The sequence below is a fragment of the Notolepis coatsorum genome (assembly GCF_963971535.1).
Source record: "Notolepis coatsorum genome assembly, chromosome: 1".
Classification (NCBI taxonomy): Eukaryota; Metazoa; Chordata; class Actinopteri; order Aulopiformes; family Paralepididae; genus Notolepis; species Notolepis coatsorum.
The window spans coordinates 207,945,268-207,967,329 of record NC_140165.1 but is presented as its reverse complement, the minus strand read 5'-3'; the positions used below and the strand labels follow the sequence as shown (position 1 = coordinate 207,967,329).

General features: G+C 40.6%; 1 protein-coding gene across 1 annotated transcript in view; it reads left to right on the top strand.

Moving 5' to 3' along the window:
* siae (sialic acid acetylesterase) overlaps positions 1-21,670 on the top strand; it is a 33,528-nt gene extending 11,858 nt beyond the window's left edge. The window contains exons 4-10 of the mRNA XM_084321921.1: positions 2,724-2,862; positions 9,710-9,908; positions 10,793-10,878; positions 13,532-13,665; positions 14,987-15,141; positions 16,170-16,356; positions 18,232-21,670. Of these exons, the coding sequence (XP_084178047.1) occupies positions 2,724-2,862; positions 9,710-9,908; positions 10,793-10,878; positions 13,532-13,665; positions 14,987-15,141; positions 16,170-16,356; positions 18,232-18,492 (1,161 nt within the window). The 3' untranslated portion in view covers positions 18,493-21,670. The remainder of the gene's footprint in view (positions 1-2,723; positions 2,863-9,709; positions 9,909-10,792; positions 10,879-13,531; positions 13,666-14,986; positions 15,142-16,169; positions 16,357-18,231) is intronic.
* The last annotated feature ends 392 nt before the right edge of the window (positions 21,671-22,062 follow it).

Sequence of the window (22,062 nt, the reverse complement as noted above, 5' to 3'; positions counted from 1 at the left end):
AACAGATTGCAGAATGGGTACAATACAGTACGGCTCAATACATACAATTGTTAAGGGGATGCAGACCTGAGAAAGACGTTTGTCTTGTTTCCATCAGGGTCCCCCATTTTCAATTCATATAGACATATATGACATACATGACATACAGATAGTCAGTACTGCTACATCTATACATTTATGACATACCAGATTTGCAAATACAGTACTGTTTGTGATACAGAAGGAGTCAAGAAAAGGGAGTATATACATTTGACGTAGAAACTGTACATTGGAGGTTGGGTGGGGGGGGTTGGGTACATTGGGATATTGACAACCATACTGGGTAATTTACATTGGAGGTGGTTGGGGGGGGGGGGGCAGGGGGCACACTGTATAAACAAGTAACACTGTACATTGAGGGGGGGGGGGAGGAGACACTGTACAAACAAACACAATTGTACATTGAACTATTGACAAAACCATACTAGGTAAATGACTGTACATTGGAGGGGGTTGGAATGATTGGGTTAGGATATTTACAGGGGCCAGTGTTGAATTGCAGTCTCCCGTAGGTGTCCCTTGAGAGAGGTTTTGAAAGTGGGTAGTGATCCACATTCCTTTACAGCTTTGGGTAGGGCGTTCCACATTGATGTGGCATAATTGCGAAACGTGTTTAGTCCCTTATTTGAGCCGAATCTGGGTTTGACATGATTTGTGGAGCTCCCTCTGGTGTTGTGATCGTGGTATTCACTGACCTTTGGGAAGTATTTTGACATGTACATGGGTACCTTGGTCGTGTAGTGTATCTTGTAGACCAGGCCCATTGCAAGTTGTTGTACTCTGTCGTCTACTCTAAGCCATCCTAGGTTGTCGAAGTGGGCAGGGGTGAGGTGGGTTCTAGGAGTAAGGTCAAGCAGTAGTCTGACCAGTTTGTTTTGAGATGTTTGTAATTTTGTTTTTAGCGCCTTTGAGGTGCTTTGGTACCATGAGGTGCAAGCATAGTCGTAGTACCCCTGAATGAGTGCTCCTGCCAGAGTCTTCAGGGTGTTCTTGTTTACCAGAGAGGAGATCCGGTACAAGAATCGAGTTCGTTGGTTGACTTTTTTTATTACATTGGATGCCATTGGATGATCACAGATTAATTGTTCAGACTTTTATGGTTCTTCATCTGAAAGGTTAATGTTAGTTGAGCAACTAACTAACTAAGTGTTAGGTAAGTAAAGTCACTTTAAAAGAAGGAGGTACTGTATAGTATAGTTTAGATACATTAAGAGTTAACATTGTAAATTGTATATTGTATAGAAGTGTATATAGGAACCAGTTTCTCAGGAACCTAGCATGTCTTTTTTTTTTTTTTTTTACCATGCATGGTATTTTTTTCTATGCCTATTTTATTATTGTATTTTGCACAATCAATGCGGGCATGGCCACCCACATTTCACTGTATGCCCTGGTATGTAGTATGTGACAAATAAACCTCTTGATTCTTGATTGTAATCAGATGTACTAATACGAATACGATCGAAACTACGTGTTGCTCACTTTAACAATAAATCTAATAAACGAAGATAAACTAACGAACACCAATAACTGCAAATAATTTGGTAAATATAACGTTAGGCCAACGTCAGTATGGTAACGTTATCTAACTGCATTTAGAATCTAACAAGCTACTAACTTACGATAAACATTAACTAAAGCTTGCTACATAAAATACCACTAGGCCTATTGACTAAATCCATGAGTGGTCTGCTAATGCGTTAAAATGTAAAAAGTAAGTAAAGTAAACTTACCAGCAAGAGTGCCTCGTAAACAATGAAAAGTAATCACGTTCAAAGCTGGAAACTTGTCCTGCTCGCAGAGCTTGGAACTACGTACGCCACATGAGGCGCTCCACTTCCGCATTCCACGATAACAATGAAAGCCTATGAGAGTGTCGGAACTCTCTTTTTACATGACTCTGCCTAGCCCTAATTCCTAATCATGTTTTTGATTGGTAGAATCCTTTCTCAGCACAATCCATGCTGTTCCTTAGCTCCGTCTAGTTAGCCACAAACTAATGCAAAGTCAATGAAGCTCCTCTCTGTACAATCTGACTGAAGCTAACTCATATTCACTACACAGTGCAAAGACGATTTCAGTTAGTCAACTTGTACAGACAGGAGCTTGGCCCCATTGACTTTGCATTAGTTTGTGGCTAACTAGCCAGCGCTAGTATGAGGAACAGCATGGATCGAGAAAGGACTGTACCGATCAACATCATCATTGGTACAGTAAGTATGAAATAGGAACACATCAGAACTATCCCTTTTAAAGGTTGGTGATCGTGCAGCTAAGTGGTGATTTAAAGTCCTTTCTCAGTACAATCCATGTTCTTCATACTGGATACCTGCAGCTCTGACTAGCTAGCCACACAACTAATGTAAAGTAATGGGGCTCACTTTTCAGTCTGTAAAAACCCTGAAATAAACACTGTATAAAGCACTTAAACATACGCAAACTGCTTTGCTTTGGGTACACTATAGTAGGTTTCAGCACTTTATACAGTGGCCCCATTAACTTTACATTTGTTTTAGGACTAACTAAATAGATTAATCTGCGGGTATCCAGTATGAAGCGCACTCTACCCTTTGACAACATCATAGATTAGAAGGAAATGAGGCTCGGGGGAAAACATTCTGAACGTAACCCTTTAAAGCATTCGGACATAAAGAGCTGGTAGCTGACTGTTTATCCTCCCTTAGGTTTTCAATTCCTCTGAGGAGCTGGCGCTGACGGCTAACTATCCCCATGTGCGGATCTTTATGGCTGCCTTGGAGATGAGTGAGACTGAGCTGACTGACTTGGCTGGAGTGAAAATACCCTGGTCTGTTCCTTCGGCAAGTAAGTGCTGAATTAAACACAGGGCTTCTGTTTTGAAGCGGCTCATGACACAATTTTATACATAGTCAGGGCCGCCTGGGAGAAATGCGAGGCCCTGTGCGAGATTTAAACGCGAGCCCCCCCCCCCCCCCCCCCTAAAAGGTAAAAAAAAAAATCATACAGTCAACATATTCTTAAATAATAGCGCTGCCCGAGGCTGGGCATGATACAGTCAACATATAGCAAGAGAGAGAGCGAGAGAGACCTCCCGTTCTACAGTCAATATACAGTGTTATCGCTGCACAGTTGTGTGTGTTAGAAAGAGAGCGATAGAGAGAGAGCATGTCTGTTTGTGTGTGTGTGTTAGAGAGAGAGCATGTATATGTGTGTTAGAAAGAGAGAGAAATATATAGAGAGAGCATGTCATTTTGTGTGTTAGAGAGAGATATAGAGCATGTCTGTGTGTGTTAGAGAGAGAGAGAGAGAGCATGTGTGTTTGTGTGTTAGAGAGAGAGCATGTCTGTGTGTGTGTGTGTGTTAGAGAGAGAGCATGTATGAGAGAGATAAGCAAAGATGAGCCCCTAAAGGATATTCAACTTTTAATGGAAGAACAAAACGGAAGGAAAAGATAACTTCACAAAGGCAACATGAATATACATAGATCCAAAAGGACAAAGATCAACACTTAAATCCAAAGAGAAGAGGGTCTATACCAGAGAAAACAAAGTAGCAAGGAGCCAATGGCCGACATCAGCTAAATAGGCTAACTGCAAATAGAGTAGCCAGGTACTGACACCAGGCCACACACAGCTTTGGCCAACGCTACCCAAGCTACACAAACGACCAAGACAATTCACACACAGCACATGTCGTATCTCCAAATGTTGTGAAGTAACATATGTTTTGCCTGGAAAAAAACATTGTTATTAACAAAACATTCGGGAGGGGAAGGAAGGAAGAGTGGGGTAATGTCCAATGGACATCTTACCTGCACCAAGGAACGCAGGGCGAAAGGCCGCAACACAGGTCTCCACGTTGACGAAAGGCCTCTCGCTGGCGGGACAAAAAGAAGCTATGGCCGGAGCCTTGTCATGGTGCAGGCCCGACTACATCTTCTGTCAAAGATGATGTCGTAGTCAGAGTGCCAGGGCCTGCTATTCTCATGGCTAATGTCAATGGTCATAGCACAAGCTAACAGCTAACTCTAGGCTAACTGATAGCATCAAGCTAACGTTCCCAGCTGAGCGAAAACGAGCAGCTAACGTCGTAGCTAAACAGCTAACTGGCTAACAGTTAGCTCAACCCGGCTATCGCTAACCACTAGCTAACGCAGAAGCAAGCTATGCGGCTACCACTGAAAAACTGTACAACGTGAGAAAAGCAATACAGGCCAACACTTCAGACAGCCGCTGTGTTTTCCTCTTCTCATACGAAGAGAGAAGGGAAAAAGAAGGCAATACACGTCCCACTACAGAGTGGTGTTTACCATAGCGGTGCCGGCAACAAGTCCCTCGCGGACTATAGCCGACTTGAGCATGGAGATATTCTCATAATGAAACACCAAGCTCACCTCCCTCGCACCAGGTGCTGACACCAGGCCACACACCGTTAGCTACTACCTAGCCGGCCCGTTTGGCTCCCGAGAGAGAGAGAGAGAGATATCCACGGCGGGAATAGAATAGAGTGCATTAAAAACTCACCAAACGTCCAAGAGGATGGAGACAACCGCGTGGAGTTGACGAAGTTCATCTGCCGAACGACCGTCCTCTTCATCTTGGCATAACAATGCTGCACGCGCTCTCTCTAGGTTAGCTAACGCTAGTTAGCCTTTAGCTAAGCTAGCTACTAGCCGACATCATCATGGCTATCCTGACGTTAGCACTCAATATTATAACGTAGCTAAAGCTAACTAGCTGTCCCTGCCTGTAGCCGGGATGGCTAGCCTGACTGAACTGTCTAACATGCAACAACTTTCATCTTCAGTCCATCTGCCGAATGACCGCCCTCTTCGTTTTAGCTGGCATAACTAAGCATAACCTCCAAAGCTGCACGCGCGAAATAGTCAAACGCAGCTGACGCACGCCGGCGTACACATGATGTAACCCCTCCCTTAGTTGAAACCAATAGTATGTGCAGAGCCCCAGAGCTCCAATAGTGAGTGTCTGCAGAGCCGCAGATCCAGGAACATTCTACAAACGTGTCTAATGTGAAATATATAAGCATATAAGCAAAACTAGATTTTAGGTCTGTGATGAAAAAGGGCCTCGCGGAAAGGGGGGCCTCGCAAAAAAAAAAAATAATAATAATAATAATAAAAAAAAAATATATATATATATATTTTTTTTGTGCGAGGCCCCCCTTCCCGCGAGGCCCTGTGCGACCGCACTGCTCGCACACCCCCTGAGGCGGCCCTGCATACAGTAGATGTACTGTATATAGGGATCATATTACTACATACTTAACATTAGTTTAAAGAACCAGTACAATTGTGTTAATTCGGTGGAAAAAGCGTATTGTGGAATGTTAATGTCAGTAATGTAATTCTTTCAGCTTCAATGTATCATTTGATTTGTTATAACTGTTTCAGTGCAGCCTCCCTGAGCACAGTCAACTCTCAGTATGTTGAGGGGACCAGTGTGATCGGTTGCTATGGGAGAATAACATTGGCTAACTTGTGCTAGCAAGTGATAAATAACTGTTTTTGAACCACTAAAATTAACTATATTGTAGCAAACTAGTTTCATTACTTGTTTATGGACTAGCTAACTGATACAGTATGATATATGATAATTTCATTTATATTGCGCCCCCCCCGGCCAACTTTTACATCGGTACGGGGCGCAGCCCAGGGAAAAAAAAGAAATTAATAGACAGGACATTGGAGACAGGGAACCAGGCAGACGGACAGACGGAGAACATAAGTACACCTCAGACATACAACACAATAGCAAATTAACTTGGTGATCATCAAGAGCAGGGGTGAGCAATTAATTTTTACAAGGGGCCACATGAGAAACCTGAACTGTGTTGGAGGGCCGAACCAATGATAACTTGAACTTAATTCTGCTCAATATTCATTATCTCCCATTGTAAAAATGTACAGCGGGCCGGACACGGACGCCCAAAGGGCCGGAAGTGGGCCGTAATTGCCCAGGTCTGATCTAGAGCAAAAAGGTGGGTTTTAAGCAAGGCCTTAAAAGTCTGTAAGGTGTTGACAGACTTGATGTTAAAAGGGAGCTTATTCCACAGTGTTGGCGCCATCACTGCAAAAGCCCAGTAACCCTTTGTCACCAGTTTGGCCCGCGGGAACCTCAGGCACAGTTGGTCATTCGATTAGTCACCATGGATGTGGTCAGTCTATACCCCAGCATTCCACACGCCGACACGTTAGAAGCACGCAGTTTTTACTTAAACTTGAGGGAGGAACCACACCCCTCCACAGAGGCCCTAGTTAGCCTAGCTGACCTAGTTCTAACAAAGACCTATTTCAGATTCCAAGATAAAAAAAATTGCAAAACAGAGGTCTCAGCATGGGCTCGCCCGCCGCTGTGAACCTAGCTAACCTGTATATGTCCAAGTTCGAAAAGGACCACATTTTCAATAACCCGTTTGAAAAATATGTAAAATCCTATATGCGCTACATTGATGACCTGTTTTTTATTTGGTCTGGTTCATCGATAGATCTTCATGCCTTCCTTGAGTTCCTTAACACTCACAGAGAAACGATAAAGTTGACTCTTAATTTTGATTTGTACACATTTCTTGATGTTCTAATAAAGCCCTAGATGGTATTTCATTACACACTGAGGTCTTCAAAAAGGAGACAGACCGTAACTCGTTCCTACATTATTCTAGCTATCACGCTCCTGCATTAAAGAATAGTCTCCCCTTCAGCCAAATCCTACGTTATAGGAGAATTTGTGACACGGACAACAGATTTATTGCCCAAGCAGAAGTCCTCCATGGCAGTTTCCATGATAGAGGCTATAGTGATGCATTGACACTTAAATCCCTGAATAAAACCAAACAGATTGACAGAACCTCGCTGTTTTCCCACAAAAAGAAAAATGAAAACACAGACAAAGTATCATTTGTGTCTACTTATAGTCCCATCACGAGAGACATACGTAGCATTGTCAATACATATTGGCACATTCTACAGTCGGATCCCCTTACTGGGGCAGCGTTTCAGCACCCGCCCAATTATTTTTACAGACGACAAGCTAACCTTTCCAATCTTTTAGTCAAAACTGATCTTCCCATAAGGAAACCCACACATTTTATGTCCAACATCCCTGATGGTAATTTCCAGGCCTGTGTACAATGCCAAGGCATGATTAAAGATAGATTCTATGCACACCCAAAAACAGGCAAGCGTATACATGTTAACACTTTGAATGCCATCCACAAGTTTTCGTGTTTACCCCCCGCGGGTTGAATGCCCACTCACGAGAATATTCGTTTTATTCGTTTTTTTATTTTATTAGCGATCTGAAATCATAATAGCATCAAGCGAGTCTATCGTTGGAGATCCAGGCACCCCCGGCGCTCAGATGTGAAAAAAGCGCCCCCTATCGTCTCCCAGATGGTAATTCACCCTTTTGGATTGAACTCAATGAAAATGAATGGGAAAAAGAAACCCGCACTCCACATTTTACTTCTCACTCATGCAACAGGCGTCTACCAGCTTCATGCTGGACTCACGGAGCAGTGGGGAATATGTGTTATACAGTATCACGGTGGATCACTAAAAGGAGCGATTTTTTCGAATGGCGATCAGGAATTGGAATAATCCATTTGGATACCATCTGATCTCAGGCAAGGAATCTATGTTACCAGTCTAAGGATAATCAGATCCGTTTTCACGGATATATAAGCGTTTATGTGATTATGTGATATCGCTGTTAGACTGTGCGCGCCGTCAGGAAATGGGAGCAGCGATTATCAGCGCACGGCACGAGCGTGCATGCATACACATATACTATCGATCATCTAGCGTTTATTTGAAAACGATTCATAAATAGGCCGACAAATGACAACGTTCTAGAATATTCCAGGAAAAGGCGATTATCAGGGAATCTCTTCTTTTTTTCAGTGAAATCGAGTGCTTTTCAGAATGGTAGAACACGGAAATGAAGCAATAAAAAAACCATCTGCTTTGACAATGTTGACTGGAAAACGAGTCTTTGATAAGCGACGGGCAGATTAGACACATAGCCATAATTTAAAACATAGATTAGGCGATATTAACGTTAACATTGAAGTGGCCCTGGGCATTCAAGGGACTAATAATGAATTAACCGTGGGCAGTCAAAGTGTTAAAGGGCGTATTACTTGTAATTCCTCAAACCTAGTGTATCTGTTGAAATGTCCTTGCAATTTTTCTTATGTGGGAAAAACAACTAGAGCTTTTAAATCTAGAATCAGTGAGCACAAATGTTCAGTTAGAAATCTAGATGTCAAGTCATCTGTAGCTCGCCATTTTTCGAAATGCAATCATTCTGTCAATGATCTGAAATATATGGGACTCGAGCTAGTCAACAGGCCCTCTAGAGGGGGAGACAGGCATAAGCTGCTATTACAACGCGAATGTTATTATATTCATTTGTTTAATTGTATAGAACCAAAGGGAATGAATGAAGAGAATGTGTTATCCTGTTTCCTATAATAAGTGACTTTTATCATTATTATATTATTATTATTATTATTTTTACGAATGGGGAAATGTTTTCCTCCTGTTTTTCCTTCTGTTTTTGTTATTCTTTTCTTAGATAATTTTGGTTTGCAAATATTGCAATTGGCTCATTTATTTAGCCCTATTAGCTATGGTGAGTTTGAGTTTACTTCACATTATAACATATTATATTATAATGTCCTTCCTACGGTCAAAGTTGACTAGCAATTCCAGGCACACCTGCATTGATGTCACTTCCTGCCTACCTTGTACAAATCTGACAACACATAATGATACAAGTAAAATAGTGCAGTGTAATAAAATAGTTAGTAAAATAGAATATACAGAGTAAAATGATGCAATAGTGCAATGCAATAAAATAGTTCAGCACCCCCCCCCCCCCCCCCCCCCCCTGCAGTACCCCCCGCAACCCCCCTTACCTCTGCTGACATGGACATGGACAAACTCACAAACTCTGAACTGTATCTATGTAATTGTGTTTTCTTTTATGTACGCTGTAAGTGATGTTATATGTTATATGTTTTTGTGGTTTTATGTTTTTATGTTGGAACTGCTATGAAACCTGCACTGAAACTAAATTCCACCAGCCTGGCTGTGTGGTCATTAAATAAATTGAATTGAATTGAATTGAATCTACAGTACTCTCATTTACAGTACAATAAATCAATCAAATATAATTTACAATACAATAATCACAGTGTTGATGTAATTAGTCTAGGCGGCACAGTGTATAAGAGGTAGTATGATACAATTTGCATAGAACTGAAATATGAATTTGACAGGAAGTGCATAAAAAATGTGCAGCCAAAATACTCATTTGTGTCTTAACATTTGAAGAGTTGGTAGATTAGATGAATCGACTCTCCAGGAAGTAGATTGGCTACAGTATCTAAAATGGTTTGATTATGATGACAACCAGGAGGATAGTTTCTCCAGGTGATTTAGTCCTATTTCCACAATACTCTGGGCTATACCATTTTGGGTAACTTTACATCAACATGCCTTTTGTTATACAATGCACAAAGATTGACAAATTGTACTGGTTCTTTAACACCTTGTATTGCCCTTATCATTATCTGTATCACAAATAAACCTGTCTGATTGACTACTGACTGTCGGTAAGAACACAATTAAATATCAGAATTGTTTTTTCTTTCTTTTCACGATGGACAGTGGATATGAATGACTTCTCTGCATTGTGCTGGCTGTTTGGCCGCTATATGTACGCTAAGCTGAAGTACCCCATAGGCCTCGTGGAGTCCTGCTGGGGGGGGACCGCAGTAGAGTGCTGGTCTTCTCCCAGAGCTCTACACCAGTGTGGACTGAGGCCGGAGGAATGGCTTGGATCAGAGGACTTGGGAAGCGGACTCGGGTACAACATAACTTGGCTAACCTATGTACCGTGATGGAGAGTAGTTTTACTACATGGATTAAAATGTGTAGTTTAGCTACATTTTGTAGTGGCTTGCTAATAGTTAAAACTAAATTCAAATTGGCTTAGTAGTTAATTACTTTTTTGATATTTTTAGGTGGTGTTAACTATTGGAACTACAATTTTGTCTGGAGGCTACTAGAAAAGAAAGGAATTACATTATATTATTATTATCTATTTACAACTGCCTCTCCTTTCTGTTGGGGAATGGTCTAAAAAGGTACCACTTCAAGATAAACACATTTTAAGTTAACAAGTATAAAATATAAAAGTATAAAATGCAGTTCCACACATTTAAATGTGTGCAATTTTATTTTCTGTAAAGAACCCATATCTGGTCATTGTGTAAGTGAGAATTAGCCTACACTATGCACTTAGCACTTTCAATTGAGTGGTATCATTTTGCAATCATATCTCTTAATTTTGTGTTACCCTTTATTACATGTTATAACTTTGTATTGCATTGCAGATGTTTTTAAAAGTGTTTATGAAGTAGTCTGTACTACCTTTTCCAAGCAACTTTAGTTATATTTCTCTTGAGGGTACTGTAGGTTTTCTGTAATTCAACATTTCCCAGTGAAGTAATTGGAAGCTTGTAAAACTATGCTTTGTAGCTTGTAAAACACTGCATGTGTGGTTTGGCTAACCCTGCAACTAAATTACATTATGTCTTAATTTAATAATACAAAGGTTTGTACTTAGGCATGTGTAATGATAACACTTTAGTTTATTATTATTGTTAGTATTATTGTTTATATTTAGCATTGCTGTATACTATAAATAATTCTATAATTTTGCAAGCTGCTTTTTCCTTCATGATATAGCTCTAAAGATACAAATTCTATCCTGTGGAATGCAATGATCCATCCGTTTCTCCCAATGACCCTCAAGGGAGCCATCTGGTACCAAGGTGAGGCTGTGGCTTGGCTCTCTTGTTACAGCATATGCTGCATTCGTTTATGGTCAGAGGTGGGAAGTCAAAAGTGGGAAACACGTCATCTCCAGACCTACGTGCGTTTGAGCTACAAAGTTAGAAGGACGTGGAAAACTAAATCACCAACTAACCAACTACTGTATTGGTATGCTGATTGGTCTGAAAGCATACAAAGTTGAAAATTTTAAATGTGTCAAATGTGTTAAATTCATACAATCTTATATATTTAATATTTTTCCTCACCGTATACGATGTGGGTGGCCATGTTGAAATTACATCAAATGACGCAGAGGCTTGAACTAGGGGTGGAGAAATCGTACCCGAGTTTGTGACTATGAACACTCGGTCAACGTGACGTTTTATTAGATTTTTCCTAGTAGGAATTTCTGACCCCCTAGTTATAATCAAACGCAGCAATAGTGCTAGTTGCTGAGGTTAGATAGTTCCCATACAGAAAAATTCTTAGAAAAATATAATTCTGCCTTTAGAAAGTTTTATAAGATTTATTATATTGGATTAAAATTAGGGATGCTCGATATTGGCTTTTTTACCGATACCGATATTCCGATATTGTCCAACTTTTAATTTCCGAAACCGATATCAACTGATATCAACCGATACCGATATATGCAGGGTTTCCCCCCCAAATAAACGGAATAATTTTTTTTTTACCGATACCGATATTTTTCGATATCACATTTGACTGCCAATATCGGCCGATAATATCGGTCGGCCAATAATATCGGCCATCCCTAATTAAAATGTATTGTCATCATACAGCACAAGTACAGTACAACAAATAAGTTGGTATCTGACCAGAGTGTAAATGTATGTAACCGTAAAGTGCAATAACAATATACAATGGACAGGTATATTCAGACGGGTCTTTCAGGTTTTGCTGAGGCTCTGCACAGCTATTGTTAAAAGAGGAAGCATTGGGTTACAGACACCAGAGTAAAACAAAACCCATAACTCTTTTAAAACAATACACATCACATGTCAACCAAAGTAATTGTTATTACAAAGTAGTAGTTATATTACAATACATTTTGTGGAGATTCATGCATTATATTAATTCTAGGGCTGTCAGTTTATCGCGTTAATTAGATTAATTAATTACACAGCAAATTATCGCGTTATGAAAATTAACTCAAAATTAATTACACTTTTTTCTTTTTTTCTTTTTTTTATCTCATTCATTCCATAAGAACGTAGAATACACATTACAGACTTTTTTTTTTATATGGTCCATTTGCATGTTCTTGGTATCTGATTCTAGGGACATATATGGATCTCAGGGAATGTATTCCCAGTGTCAGAAATACTGTATCTGTTACTAGGCTTGAGTAAATTGTAATGAACCAAATGAGAATATCAATAAATTAATTTTTTTATCTTTGACTGTGAATAACACTATGCTCAAATTGACCAGACCTGAAAAATCTAAGCAAATTAATAGATGGAAGATGATTAAACAGAAGGTTTTGTAGATACAGTACTGAATTCTGCCATCCGGACACATGCAATTTGAAATATGATTATAGAATATAGAATATCAGGCATAAAATGGTTATGCGATTAAAATGCGATTAATTAGATTAATTAATTACAAATCCTGTAATTAATTAGATTAATTTTTTTAATCGCCTGACAGCACTAATTAATTCATTATTTCAATTATGTTTATTCATGTGTCATGCCACATAATTGGCCCATCCCATATAGCATTTCAAGACACCATTAAAAGCATGTGGGCTGGTGCTCATATCAGCGAAAGCTGAGCACAGAGCCAACAGTCGCATACAAACACAAGATTCAGTACAAAGATACCACAGCCAGTCACATACAAACACAATATCCAGTACAAAGATACCACAGTCAGTCAGTCACATACAAACACAATATCCAGTACAAAGATACCACAGTCAGTCAGTCACATACAAACACAAGATTCAGTACAAAGATACCACAGCCAGTCACATACAAACACAACATTTAGTACAAAGATACCACAGCCAGTCACATACAAACACAACATTTAGTACAAAGATACCACAGCCAGTCAGTCACATACAAAGATACCACAGCCAGTCACATACAAACACAATATCCAGTACAAAGATACAACAGCCAGTCACATACAAAACACAATATTCAGTACAAAGATACAACAGCCAGTCACATACAAAACACAATATCCAGTACAAAGATACAACAGCCAGTCACATACAAACACAATATTCAGTACAAAGACACCACAGCCAGTCACATACAAACACAAGATTCAGTACAAAGACACCACAGCCAGTCACATACAAACACAATATCCAGTACAAAGATACCACAGCCAGCCATGCACATACAAACACAATATCCAGTACAAAGATATTTTAGTGAGGCGAGGGGCTCTCATTAACAGGTGGATAGAGCCCCATATTAGCTTATATTACGTTTTATTACTCAGGCCCCCCCCCCCCCCCCCCCCCATGCTGAAATAAATAAATACTATATGCTTAATTTCCCTATACAGCATTATTTAGACCGACAATATATGTCATGCAAACACTCACTCTGCCCCTATGCCATGATGAATGTTTGGCATCTGAGACGTTGTGTTCTTGTTTTGTAGGTGAGGAAAATGCAGCATACCATCAGGATCTCTACAATTGTACCTTCCCTGCCATGATTGATGACTGGAGGAAGGCTTTCCACCAGGGCTCTGGAGGACAGACCGCTGCAGACTTCCCCTTTGGCTTCGTCCAAGTATGTTCTGCTTCCACTCACTGTTCATCTTGGGTGTAACGGTCAGAAAAATCGAATGTATTTCTCTCCGTTGAACTGGTGGCATGGTATGCCTACTGCTAGTAGCATAATGTTTAACTGGTGGCATGGTATGCCTACTGCTAGTAGCATAATGTTTAACTGGTGGTATGGTATGCCTACTGCTAGTAGCATAATGTTTAACTGGTGGTATGGTATGCCTACTGCTAGTAGCATAATGTTTAACTGGTGGTATGGTAGGGCTACTGCTAGTAGCATAATGTTTAACTGGTGGTATGGTATGCCTACTGCTAGTAGCATAATGTTTAACTGGTGGCATGGTATGCCTACTGCTAGTAGCATAATGTTTAACTGGTGGTATGGTATGCCTACTGCTAGTAGCATAATGTTTAACTGGTGGTATGGTAGGGCTACTGCTAGTAGCATAATGTTTAACTGGTGGTATGGTATGGCTACTGCTAGTAGCATGTTTAACTGGTGGTATGGTATGGCTACTGCTAGTAGCATAATGTTTAACTGGTGGTATGGTATGGCTACTGCTAGTAGCATAATGTTTAACTGGTGGTATGGTATGGCTACTGCTAGTAGCATAATGTTTAACTGGTGGTATGGTAGGGCTACTGCTAGTAGCATAATGTTTAACTGGTGGTATGGTATGGCTACTGCTAGTAGCATAATGTTTAACTGGTGGTATGGTATGGCTACTGCTAGTAGCATAATGTTTAACTGGTGGTATGGTATGGCTACTGCTAGTAGCATAATGTTTAACTGGTGGTATGGTATGGCTACTGCTAGTAGCATAATGTTTAACTGGTGGTATGGTATGGCTACTGCTATTTGTATAATGTTTAACTGGTGGTATGGTATGGCTACTGCTAGTAGCATGTTTAACTGGTGGTATGGTATGGCTACTGCTATTTGTATAATGTTTAACTTGTGGTATGATATGGCTACGTCTAATTAGCATAATGTTTAAGGCACATTTTCATTCTTTACTTTGAAATAAAATGTGTGTTTTTCAGAGTCAAACCCAAGCCCTCAAAATTGAAATTTGTATTGAATCTGAACATGTGTAGTATTACTGAACTACTGTTCACCCAGGCCTACACTAAAATAGCTTTTATGGTCAAATAATACAAGTGGTTTACAAAATGATGTGAGATATATCAACTATTACAGACAAACGATACCATGTTTTTACAATATTATAGTTCTCATTTCTACTTGCAATATGTAACCTAGGCCTATATACGCCTTAACGCACAGAATGGCATCTCAGGCTACTGAATTTCTGCATTCTCAGCTTTCTACCCATCGTAAAGGCTCTACAGATGAAAGCTTTCCTAACGTTCGCTGGCACCAGACGGCCGACATTGGCTTTGTCCCGAACCAGAGGATGAGGAGGACCTTCATGGCTGTGGCCTTGGATCTGCCAGATAGCATGTCGCCCTACGGCACGTAAGCATGTTTTATAGACAGTCAGAGCAAGTTTACAGGTAGTCATAGCAGGCTTATAAGTAGTTTTAGCGTGTTTACAGGCAGTCACAGTGTGTTTACATGTAGGCCTAGTTATAGCATGTTTATACAGTAGGTAGTCATAGAATGTTTATAGGTAGTCACAGCATGTTTCCAGTATATGTAGTCATAGCATGTTTACAGGCAGTCACAGCCTGTTTTTTTACAGGTAGGCCTAGTTATAGCATGTTTATAGGTAGTCATAGCATGTTTATAAGTAGTCATAGCGTGTTCATAGGTAGTCATAGCATGTTTACAGGTAGTTATAGCATGTTTATAGGTAGTCACAGCATGTTTACAGTATATGTAGTCATAGCATGTGTATAGGTAATTACAGCATGTTTATATGTAGTCATACACTGTAGCATGTTTGTAGGTAGGTAGGTAGGTAGGTAGGTAGGTAGGTAGGTAGGTAGGTAGGTAGGTAGGTAGGTAGGAATGGTCTAGTGATTGTTCGTCAGTGCTGAGAACTGGATTTTCAAACATTCACGTTAACAATATTCACTAATTAAATCTGGCTCACACTGATCACAATCCTAGCTGTGACTTGTCTTGCCACCTGGGTGCTTGTGCTTCTTGCAGTGCTGGTGGATACCTTTCCATGCATCTCGCATATTACAAACTACAGGGCTAGGCGGTATAGTCAAAATATGATGATCACCATATTCTATTTTATTTTACGGTATAACAATATTTGACAGTATTTACTTTTTCCAGTGCAACTGATTAGTGTTATTTGACATCCTTTTGATATTTTATTTTCTGGTAATAATTCTCATGGTGCTTTTTCAGATGTAATTTTATGATTTCTATATATTGTTGACAACAGTATAGTAAGCATCCATACCTTTGCATGGATCCATGACGGTGTACCTTAATATTCTTTATACATCTACAGCTCTACTACAAACATAGAAATACAAAGAGATATTTTCCGACTCTCCTTAACATACTGTGTTATTCTGTACCAGTATCCATCCCAGGGACAAGCAGGATGTGGCGTACAGACTGACGTTGGGAGCGAGAGTTGTTGCTTATGGAGAGAAGGGTGTGTCCTTCCAAGGCCCATTCCCTCACAAAATCTTGGCTGCCGACAGTTCTCTCAACATCACCTACGACCAGACCGTGTCTGTCGTGCCATCAAAAGACATCTTTGAGGTAGTCGCTGAGGCCAATATTTCCATACCACACAGAAGTATTACAGTAATACTGGGCCCGTCCTCAACTAATCCTTTTAGACTACCACATGCAGGGCCGGACTGGGAAAACCATTGAGTGGCACCAGTCAGGCCACTTTTTAAGCGGGGGTTTGGGGTTTTTGGCTGGCTGCCTCATTTCAGTCTCACGCAGTGTTGCTTTCAAGGCACTTCCAAAAAAAGTGCAGGCCATTTAGCAGGCCAGGCCACCGGGCCAAGGGCCAGTCCAGGCCTGCACTATCGCCCTGTCGCAACTAGAAACACTGGCCTGACTGGAATTTAAATGTTCTTATTTTTTGGGGGGCATGCAGGCCACCTAGCAGAATCCCTGGTTCTCCCTGTGGCCAGTCCGGGCCTGACCACATGCCTCCTCCGATACAAGTGGAGTCGCCAGCCCTTCTTTTCACCTGACGGCTAGGAGTTTCACTGGGAGAGCATAATGCACATGGAGGTTCACGCCATCTCCCACAGATTCATTGATTCAATCTCCAAATTTGTAAAAGTTCCCCACTTGCAATCAATAAGAATGGCCATTCAATCTCATGCTTACCAGTGATGAGATCACGTTTGAGATTTTGAGAAAGGCCAGTATGGGTGAAACATTGATTTTTAAATATGGAGTAAATGGTAATGAGAGCATTCCCACAAGACTCTTACTTTTTTCATTATCGTTTCTCAAGAAATAATTAATTCATCATGGGGGGAAAAAGGCATAAAGCCTTTAACTAATTTACAAACAAAGTATTGGTTGACGAAGACCAGACGGACCGATTTTTCAACAGAGGCAGTCCTAATTAATGCACTAGCAAAGCATTAATAAGTCATAATATTGTCGCTAGGTAAAGAAACATTTTAGTCATTAAGTTATATTCTTTTAATTTCAGTAAAAATTAATTAAGCATAGTATGTGAACAAAAAGGGTAAATTCACTGGTCAAGCAGGCTTAGAACAGCTTCTTCCCCTTAGCAGTCATCTCTCTGAACTCTACCACGATGACAGTCCCACCCACATACCATATAAACTCTGAACTCCATTGCCTATACTCTAGGCTCTGTTACCCATACTGTACGAACACCGTTGGCTATACTCAATGTATACCTGCCTACTGCCTTCACTGTCTACAACTGCCCTACACTGTAATCATAACTATCTACCTCAAACTATAGTCTACCCATAACTGTATGATGGCATGTACAATAATGCTGTATATACACTGTATATATATATATATATATATATATATATATATATATATATATATATATATATCTACATATGTCTGTACACAGTATACCTGCATATAATCCTTTTAACATACCTGTAGATACTATATATATATCTGTATATTCCTTACTTACTCTTACTAGTTATACCGCTGGCCAGTATGACTTACTAGCATAGTGTCTTTATACCTGTATCACTGTACATAGCATTATTACTCTGTAGTACTCTTTATATATTTCATATCCAGTTTAATCACCTGTACATTGTATATTGCTATTGCACTTTAATGTTACATTTGCAGTCTGATTAGATGCCACACTTATTTTTGTTGTACTGTACTTTGTGCTGTATGATGACAATACATTTTAATCTAATCTAAAAAGATGTATACAAATCTTACAACATTTTATATGGTATAAACTCAATTTATGTGCACACTTATGATTCTGACAATGAATGTAGAGAATCTGCCATACTATATATGTCTGGGCAACCAGTAATCTAACACATACGGGTGAAATTAAATCTAATCTAGCTAGCAATTTACACTCAAACGTCCACCAGTGGAGGTGCAGTTGTTTTAAGTGCACATTTTTCCTCCCCTTCCCTCCAGATCTGTTGCTCAGCGGTCAGGGCTGAATGTGGCCCTCAGTCCACCTGGGTACCGGCTCCCATCACACAGTGGGACCCAACCACCATCCAAGTGTCCACCGTCGAGTGTCCACTTCTCGACAACATAGCTGGTCTGCGCTACGCATGGAGAGACTGGCCCTGTGACTTTAAGGCCTGTCCCGTCTACAGTGCCAGTGGGGTTTTACCTGCGCCACCTTTTAAAGTCAACCGCTGGCCGGGCAACACACAAGGCCACCTATAGGGTCCCACTCCCGACCCATAGTTTGAAAACCACTGCTATAGGCCATAATGGAACTGTATTAGGGCGTGTGGAGATATGGTAAGAGAGAGGGAGAGAACCAAGGGGGTCTCGCGTGATACTACCCGGGCATAGAATGACGGACAGTATGTCATGATTGTAAATGGACTGCATTTATATAGTGCTTTTATCCATTCACCCATTCATACACAGATGACGGGGGTAACCATGCAATGTGCCAACCTGCTCGTCGGGAGCAGTTAGGGGTTAAGTGTCTTGCTCAAGGACACTTGGATATGCTGCTGGGAGGAGCCGGAATCGAACCAGGAACCTTCTGATTACCAGGCGACCGCTCAACCTCCTTTTCCACTGTGGCTCAATGATATTTGTGTACATGCGTCACGCCAGAAATCAGAGTACCGTCGAATTAGAAATGTCTAACTAAAGAAACCCAAACCTCAGTTTAAATGATGTTCATAGACCTCCAGTCAGTGCCATTCATTGTCAATGGAGCAGCCCCAGACTTTATATCCAAATGACATAACAAATTATATCATTACAAGAGTGAGAATAGTGTATATTGACTTAACTGTCCTGGGACACAATGATTATGTAGCCTACTGTATGTGCTGCATTGTTCTTTAGTTTTATGGATTAAGGTTGGGAAAGGAGTTTCGTTATAGGGTTCCAACCTTTTTCATAAGGAACCTCTATTTTACCATCGTATACACAGATGCCCCCACATACAATCACGAAAAAAGGGAAAAGGTAGCCTTTTATGATATCTTTATTTGTGTGTCTTTTTGGCTCACGCAATAAGTAGAGCGCACTCAAACGATGCAACAGTTGTCTGCTTTTGGTCGCTAAGTTCAGCCCTGGAAAAAGTTCTGTTCTGGGACCTGTTGGTCACAAGTTAAAAACCACAAGTTCAGTTTGCAAGGTTTCACACTTTCATTTGCCAATTCGTCACCACAAATGACAGTCAGTTCTAATTCTGTCCATTGCTTCCTCCATGAAGCCAAACTCAATATAACTGTCTTGGTAATTCCTCTTTTTCTCTGAGAAATGCAGCATTCGCTTCCCCATTTTTCCATCAGCTTTGTTTTTAAGCCGGTCTGCTCTGCTAGCTTAGCTCTGTGAATACTGCTGGTGTTCTTGTCTACAGGCGCCCTTATCCTCACAAGATTTAGTTTATTTAAAGGGGAACTATCTTATAAATGGCCTTTTTCAGTGTTTAGCATTGTTTCCTAGCTATGTGGACTTATATTAATATGATCTATGTCTCTAATTCTCATATTGGCGCATTCTTCCAATTCTCCTCTCACAATATTCACCCTCACTGAACTGAGTCATCTGAAAATGTGCTGATTTGTGATGTCAGAGAGACTCAGCTGCATGATAATGTGGCAGATGCCACCAGGCCACACAGTGGTTTAGGAGCCCAGCCTCAAAACGACTCGAGATCTTGAGGTAGAAAATTCTGTTTTTGAGGACTTGATTAGAAATACAAAACAATGAATTAAAAAAAATAAAAAATTAGGTGTTCCATAAACTCACAGGAATTGTGTAAAAGTGCCCAAATAGTTAAAGAAATAGTAAAATAGTTCCCCTTTAAGTTTATAAAAAAAGAATGTACACCTTTAATCAAGTGGGCTTCGCAACCCCCGTGGAGCTTTGGCGACCCCTAGCGGGCGGTCATGGACCCCAGGTTGGGAATCACTGGGCTAAAGTACCAATGGTGTTGACTGTCCAATGTCTGTGTTTTGGGTCCAGCTGTTTCTTAGCCTCTTTCTACTGACTCTGTATTTTGCCTCACATGTTTATCCTACTGTGATGCATACCAGATGCATTCATTTGAACCTTTATTTACCATGGGTAGATTTGCTGAGCACGTGCTTTTTCAGCAATACCTTGCTGCACACTTTCATAATTCACACCTGGGAGCTTCCCAGTACAACTAGTCTGACACTGTTGGGGGTTAAGTGCCTTGCTCAAGGGCACTTCAACTGTAGGGTGTTGAGGAAGGAATTCACTTTTGGCCTGCTGGTTAGGGAATCAAACTGGTGAGCTTCTCGGTTACAAGCGAGATCAAACAGAATGTTCAAAGGTTTCTCACACTGCATACTACTAACACGTAAACATTTTAGATTTTCTTGTGCATCTGATAAGTAATATTAAAGTTTGATCATTGCACTACACATCAAATCAAAACTGAAGAATTCGCTTTTTCTTTCTGTGAATTGGTCAAAATAATATAATAATAAGTAATAAAGTCCAAAAGACAAAGGCAGTTCTGTCCCGATATCATAATATAAATCTTCATAGTTTTGTACTCATGATTTCTCCAGTAGAAAACAATTGCTTCATAGCCAAGGCTTTGCATATAACTAACGTTATGAACTATGAACTGGTAGTGGACCCGGGTTGAATAACTTCTGTGGTACAAGGGGAAACTGCAGCGATATCAAGAACTCCCAAATATACACTGGCTATGCTGTGGTATTTTATTTTCTCCAATTCTGTGAAAATTACTGGCCAAAATGGGGATTTTTCCCAGAGCATGGTTTGGATCCAGAGATCCATTACTGTGCATATATATATATATATATGTGTATCGTCACATCTTTGCAAAATATGAAAATACAAAATATGAATTAAAATTATTGTTACGTTTGCACAACTAGCTGTTTACAGTTACTATCAACCATTTATATCTGATACAAAAAATACAAAACAATTGTAATAAAGAGTGTTTATTTAAATATACAGCCTGATGCATTTTTCAGCTGAATGCAATGCCAACTTGATTACACATGGTACCTGCATAAGGTACCAAAAGTGAATCACTGTCCTCAGATTTATGTCACAGAAATAGTTTAGAAAGAAAATTGTGATTCTATGTTTCCATGGTTTTGCAACAACCTACAAGAACCAATATACATTGTCTTTGCAATATATGAGGTTGACTGGGGTATATAGACTAGTCCAGTATGAAGGTTGGAAAAACATACAATCTGCAAGCTTCAGTTTAGAAGTGCTGTGTGGAGGCAGAGGGCTTCAGAGTGGAGGAGGTCAGGAGGTGTAGAAGGAGACAGAGGGCTTCAGAGTGGAGGAGATCAGGAGGTGTAGAAGGAGGCAGGGGCTTCAGTCAGAGTGGAGGAGGTCAGGAGGTGTAGAAGGAGGCAGAGGGCTTCAGAGTGGAGGAGGTCAGGAGGTGTAGAAGGAGGCAGAGGGCTTCAGAGTGGAGGAGGTCAGGAGGTGTAGAAGGAGACAGAGGGCTTCAGAGTGGAGGAGGTCAGGAGGTGTAGAAGGAGGCAGAGGGCTTCAGAGTGGAGGAGGTCAGGAGGTGTAGAAGGAGACAGATGGCTTCAGAGTGGAGGAGGTCAGGAGGTGTAGAAGGAGGCAGAGGGCTTCAGAGTGGAGGAGGTCAGGAGGTGTAGAAGGAGACAGAGGGCTTCAGAGTGGAGGAGGTCAGGAGGTGTAGAAGGAGGCAGAGGGCTTCAGAGTGGAGGAGGTCAGGAGGTGTAGAAGGAGGCAGAGGGCTTCAGAGTGGAGGAGGTCAGGAGGTGTAGA